Genomic DNA, 6,770 nt, shown 5'->3' on the forward strand with positions numbered 1-6,770 from the left:
GGAAACTTGGTCTAGTTCCCTGGACTGCTGTTTTTTCAAATGCTAATATAGTACCACCTCTCATAAAAGACTGACACAAGCAGCAGGATCTTGAGAGCTAAGCTCAGAGCTCCATGTGAAACTTGCCCTGCTACTGATTCCAAATGGGCCTTGATTAGGTTGCTTCACTTCTCTAGGCCTCACTTTTCCCCATCTGTGAAATGGGGGAATAATATCTAGTATCTACATCACATGGCTTTGAAGAAGATCAAGCAGTTGATAGAGTGCCTGGGAATAAAGCACTATATACCCACTAATTAGTTTTATGCAGTGATAGCTAGCAAAAGCAAGGAAACGCTCAGTGCCACCAACTAACATGGCTCCTGAGACATGAACAGTTAGAAAACCCTTGAGCAATCCAAAGTATGTGGCTTATTACATTAAATTGTGAAACTGTATATGACAAATGGCTACATAGTAATATAAGCTCTCACATTGCACATATACTATTCCACCCTCCAGTAATTTCTTGATTGCCTTTTCTAGTCTAATTATAAATATCCACTTGATAGAGCTCCTACCACTTTCCTCGAGCATCTGCTTCATATTCTGATGCATTCTAGAATTAGAAAACACTTCCTGAGATGAGTTAAATTTTCCTTCATGCAGTTGCATCCCCTCACTCCTAGACCAAGCCTCTTGGGCCATATTATAGATTTCTTCGCAGCTTGCTGGTATTTGAGAAAGTTATCATGCCTGCTTTTAGTCAAAGTGACACTTTTGAACAGCTAGCATGGCTCTGTAATTAGACTAAGATTATATTTCTTATTTCTTTAAACCTTTGCAGTCTTTGATCATTTCAATACAGAATATATGCTATTTCAAAACATATTTCTTGTGAAATGGCAAAGGCTTTGCTTTGAAGAACTATGCTGCTGTCTCTTCTAGTGTCTGAAAGATCAGTAACAAACTTTAAAGGTAAAAAGTATATAAAATGCCGATTCTGGCAATGGCTTTAATTTTTTTTCATGACAGATGGAGCATATGGCAGGGAATCTGAGCATTTTGCAGGGTCTGTCATTATTTGGAATTTCATTTGACTTTAATATTTGTCAAATGAAATTTCTTTTCATTAAGAGATGTTAACAGCTATGCCAGCTGTGCTAGAAAAAAGGTGCAAGTGACATCTGCAAGTATACCTCATACAATTTTCAATCCCAATGAATAGTATTTATGGCTAAAAAGGATCAGATGCAGTCAATCAAATGCTAAACTGTATTATTAGTCCTAAAGGTAGTGGAATTACAATGATATTGCCTGATGCAACAGAACTGTACAGGTTTTCTCATCTGTCTTTGAAAAGAGAAGTATATTTGTGGGGAGCAAAAATTACCCAGCACTGGGTAATTAACCACAAATGAAAAATTAACCATAACTGAATGTATAGGAAATGGTATCACCTTCAGAACTGCTAGATTCAAGCATTCAAAAACCATGGGTCAGGCCACAAAGATTTATTTTTAAAATAGTTTGCTTTCCTTATTTTTGAACCTTTTGAGAGTAACCAGCTCATGTTTTTAAGCTTGTCTCCTTAACCAAGGGGACTATATATATATATATATATATGTTTGTTTGTGTTAATGTAACACACATACATACATATATACACACACATACATACATACACACACACACACACACACACACGAATGTACACACATTCATTCATACATGTATACAAGTGTGTATATATACATGTGTACATATACATTCTTACATATATATGTACTGTACACACACATACATCCATATATAAATGAATATATGTGTACATAGTTATATATGTGAGTGTGTGTGTGTGTATATATATATGAATGTGTGCGTGCTACATTCATACAACTAAACATATATAGTTCTAGTCCATATGGTTAAGAAGAAAAGTTTAAAATATAAGCTGGCTAAACTCTTTGAAATATCCTCAAATTTCCTTAGAATATCTTTTGAGGAAAGTACTGTTACAGATATGAAAAGGGCGCCAGACTTCCTGTAAGCAATTTACATTCATAAAAACTAACAGGATGAACATAAGAAAAGGTGAATGCTGACTGAACATTGAGAAAGTTACTTTGAAGGTGAGATTAGTAGACTGGGAAAGTCTCACAAGGACATCGGTAGAAGTTTTATATTATATCTATATTAGTGAATTGCCCATCAAGAATGATTGGGGGGGGGGCTGAGGGGGGGAAGCTTGCTAATCCTAACCCTAACCCCTTCCCCTCCACCTCCCCGTGCCCCCGCTGCCTCCCAGGAGCCAGGGGTTAGGGGGAAGCTTGCCCTGCTGTCCCATCCGTCCCCCTCTGCCAGCATCTCATGCTACCACCTCCTCCAAGGAGCAGGGCCAGGGGCGGGGAGGGAGGAGAGGCGAGACCAGCGGTACTGGCCTGGCCCCCCTGCTCTGTCCCCTCTGTCCCCACCGTCATGGCAGTGCTCCACCTTACCACCACCAACTCCTGTCCGTAATGCATTTGGAGCACTCTGATTGGTTGTTTCAGTAACCAATCAAAGTGCTCCAAGAGTGTTATGGACAGACAGACAGAAGGACTAAGCCCTTTATTATATTACAATACAAACAAACAAAAAACATATATATATATATATATATATATATAACTTCTACCAATGTCTTTGTGAGACTTTCCCAGTCCAGTACATAGGCTGAGATTCTTACAAAATCACAAGATTCTAGACGCTGAAGTTTGAAGGAAAGCACCAAATGTTCTAGGAAATGCAGGGATGCCTTGCGTTCAGGATTACCTACCTGGTGTCGATCCAGTGCAATAGCTGCAAGGGTAAGCACAGACACGTGGACAGAGCAGTATTGAACAAATCGGCTTATATGGCACATCAGCTTTCCAAACACCCAGGTACTGCTCACAAAACGCACCTAGAGGATAGACAGCATTTAACCTCTTAGGGAATGTCAAGTGTGGATTACAATAATGTGCATCAGAGAGGGCAAGAAGGAGAGGAAAGAAATAGTTCAACAGGCAAATCAATCTCATACAGTTGGGTTTGAAAACCAAAATAACCTTTGAGGAAAGTACTGTTATGGACATGAAAAAGGCACCAAACTTTCCATAAGGAATTTACATACCTAAAAATTTAAAGGATGAGCAGAAGAAAAGGTGAATGCTGACTTAATATTGAGAGAGCCATTTTGAAGGTGAAATTACTAGGCTGAGAAAGTCTCACAAGGGCATTGGCGGCGGTTTTACTATTTGGGATATTTAAAATTGGCTTCCAATGGCAGGGAGCCAGAAGGCAGGACAGGGTAGCACCTTGTAGACTAACTCATTCAGAGGAGCATTAGCTTTCATAGGCTACAGCTTATTTCATCAGATGCTAAAGGTAGAGAGGGGTTTGATTACGCATTGGAAGAGATTGCAGTAGATGGCACTGAGTAACTATTCCCTGTAATTGTATTACTTTTCTTTTCGCATCTGGGTTTACGTAGTGTATGAAAACAATGGCAATCTAATCCCCTGGCAAATACATATAAACACAACAAGTACAGCAAATGAAGACCTGGGGAGTCTGCTGTGTGATATGCCACCCACTCCCCACAGCACAAAGGCAGCAAGTCCCCCTGAAACAAACCTGCTTAGGGATCTTAAGGAAGAAAGACAGCATGCCTAGTTTCCATAGGAAACTGTAGTGTCTGTGCACTTCTCAGGACAGCGTCTCCATTTCCTTCAGTCTTAAATCAAACATCAGACTAAGAGACCACTGTCTCCCCCTGGGCCCTGGGAGAAAAGGGTTTATCATCCACAGCTATAGCCACTCTTTAGGGGATATTTTAGATGCTGCATACTGTCTGCCAAGCCCTGCGCTCCCTGGTTATTGTATGCATGAGTGTATGGGTGAAAAACAGAGAGAGGGAGGGAGGGAGACTGGTTGTGAAGCAGGGGGAACAAGACAAACTTAGTATGTATGGACAGGGAGAAGGTAGATTAGTGCGTTCCTTACTTGAGCTGGGGAAGCAGAAATACTTGTATTTTGTTTCTTTGTCAATAAAGAAGGGGATAGAGAAAGCTAAGATGCAGTGCAGGTATTGCTTGCATTGCCTTCAAAAACTCATGCACACAGAGCCCTCTCACAGAAATGCATATGTACAGTCTCACCCCCACACGTGCAAACTGTCACACATGCATTTTGTAACTGGCAGTGAGTCCTAGTCCTGACACATTTCCAGATTATTTTTCCATGGGGGCTGGGGGATTCATGGTTTCCCCTCCTCCATGATCTCTGGCTCTGACCACCTCTGTACAGTGGATTCCTCCTCTTGGAATCACTTTGGGAAATGGTGATTTGATTCTATTAACTGGCTGATCCCATTAAAAGGAGACCCGTTTTTTTAAGAACAGATACTCCCTCCTTCCCCACAGCCCCCTGGCCCTGCTCATGCCTCTCACTCCCCACTACAGCCTCCCCCCTGCTGCTGCCCCTTGCCCCCCACCCACAGCCCCCTGAGCCCTCAGCCCTGCCAGAGGGGGCCCCCAGCTGCCAGGGCTACAGGGCCAGGGGCCCGGGTCCACAGCCCCCTGCCCTCAGAAGAAGGCAGCAACTGCTGCAGCGGAGTGGAGCCCAGCTTCCCACCTATTGCTGCCTGCTGCAGGCTTGGGTGTGGGGGGTGAAGCTAGCTCCCCAACATGACACGCACTCCCAGAGGAGGGGGGGGGGCTGCACCCCCCAGATCTGTGCATGAAGTGGGGATGGGGGCAGGCATGGGGAGTGAGGGCAGCAGAGAGGAGTTGTGCCCCTCAAAGGTACAGCTCCTGCAGTCCCATGCCACTCCCCACTGGGGCCCCAGCCCTGCCCAACTCCTTCCCTCCCTTCCTACAGGGGCTCAATTTCCCTCTTCCCCCCACTTACCTGTGGGACCTACTCTCCAGGCTGCCTGTGGCCATGTGCATGTACAGTACATGCACATGGCGCCCCTGGCTAACCCCCCTCCTCCTGCTCCCTCCCAACCCCCTGCCGGCCAGATCTCTGTCAGCCTGCAAAAGGCTCCTCACAAAACTGCAAAATCCCCAAGCTTCTCCAGTAAAATGATTCCAAAACCCCAAAATTGTGATTCTAATTTGAGTGATTTGTACATGTAATAATACACAAATAGTGTTGATTTTCCCATATTGATTCAAATAAGCAGCGGATTCTATTAACCAGCAATTCTATAAAGTGAATCCACTATATAACACTTTTTGGCTTTACACTTTTGCCCAGAAGTGCACATGTACTTCAAAGCCAGTGGCAGCCTTCAGCAAAGAGAGATGGAAGGTGCAAGCAGTGGAAAGCAAGGTGCATAGTTAGTGCGCGCGCGTGTGTGTGCGTGCGTGTGTGTGTGTGTGAATATGAGTAAGGGAGTGCCAGAGAGGGTGTTGCCCATCCTCACTGTGGTGGGGGTGCAGCACTGCTTACCAGGGTAAAGGGTGTATTCAAGATGGTGATCATGATGTCCGCAACAGCCAGGTTGACGATGAAGAGGCTAGTGGCTGAGTGCATCCTCTTGTTCTTGATCACCACGTGGCAGACCAGGATATTTCCAAACAGCGAGATGCAGATGATCACTGAATAGGCCACAATGAGCAGTGCCTTGACTGTCCGGCTCTGGGACTCCCCTTCATATCTGGTGCTGCTGTCAAAATCCCCCATGTCATCCAGGTCCAAATCACCGTGGAAAAATGAAGACTGGTTGGGAAAGCCATAGAAAGCAGAGAAGAAGTTAGTGCCATTGTGATCCTCTGACCTCCAGAAGGGCTTGGAGATGTACTGCAAGGGGAACCAGAAGTGTCTGCCCATGGCTTGGAAGCAGAGGTAAAGTTCTGATGAACAAACCCTCTGGTAAAGACCCGTTTCTCTTGTTGCCTGTGGGGAGCTGAATCCACTGTGATTTTCCCTTTGTCCTCTCCTCCTTTGGACAGCTCAGTTCTGAGGTCGCAGGCAGGGAAAGGGGAACTCTCAGGTTTGCTTTTTCAAAATTCTTCTATCTGCTGCCAACTCAGTGGATGCACTCTCTCTTCATCCTTTGCCAATTTAAGACCTGGGCTTTACTTCCAGGTTTGAGAGGCAGAGGAGGCAGCTGCCATTTTTTTAAAAAAGAATCCCCTTTGTCCTGTGTGCAGGGTCTGACTCAAATGCCCAGCACACTGTTTCTGACTTTAGGAAGGGATCTCACTTAATGTGTCCTTTTTGCATTTCTTTCCACCTCTTCTCCTCGATGACTCGCTCCCTTGACATCCCACATAATCCTTTCATCTGTCAAATCTCTGTTTCCCCACCTGCTCTCCTGGGCTTGGCAGATTCAGGTGACCCAGTGCCAGTCTTTTCACTCCTTTCTCTCCTTCCAAGCATCCCCAAGCTCCACACTGAAAGCTGCTTTGCTCTGTTAGTGAGTGGTCCCTGCTTTCCCTGCTATATCTGCAGCATGCCAGATGACTGCATATACAATAGCCAATAGTTTCTTCTTCTAGTCATTGCCGAGGTGTGTTATAGCTCCAGAAAGAACGGAGGGGAGGGTTTGACAATTGTAAATACTAGCAGAGTTACAAACAACGTGAAGAAATGATACTTCTTTTATAATTTCCCTCTCTCCCTCTGTTCCCCTCACACCACCACGCACAGGAACTACATAGGGCAAAGTATCTTGACTCCAGCATCCTATCCATGCTTCCTTTGCAGAATTCAGAGTCAAAGAGCAGATCCAAAGCTTTCTGCCTGCAGAGAGTCTGCTG

The 6,770-nt window shown here is 44.6% G+C and overlaps 1 protein-coding gene across 1 annotated transcript in view; it reads right to left on the reverse strand.

The window, feature by feature from the left end:
* Positions 1–5,986, reverse strand: part of LOC102377877 (probable G-protein coupled receptor 83) — a 7,910-nt gene extending 1,924 nt beyond the window's left edge. The window contains exons 1-2 of the mRNA XM_006020521.3: positions 5,458–5,986; positions 2,798–2,923 (exon numbers count right to left, since the gene is read on the reverse strand). Coding sequence (XP_006020583.1) covers positions 2,798–2,923; positions 5,458–5,838 — 507 coding nt within the window. The 5' untranslated portion in view covers positions 5,839–5,986. The remainder of the gene's footprint in view (positions 1–2,797; positions 2,924–5,457) is intronic.
* Between the last annotated feature and the right edge of the window lie 784 nt (positions 5,987–6,770).

This window comes from Alligator sinensis, unplaced genomic scaffold (assembly GCF_000455745.1).
Source record: "Alligator sinensis unplaced genomic scaffold, ASM45574v1 scaffold809_1, whole genome shotgun sequence".
Lineage (NCBI taxonomy): Eukaryota > Metazoa > Chordata > Crocodylia > Alligatoridae > Alligator > Alligator sinensis.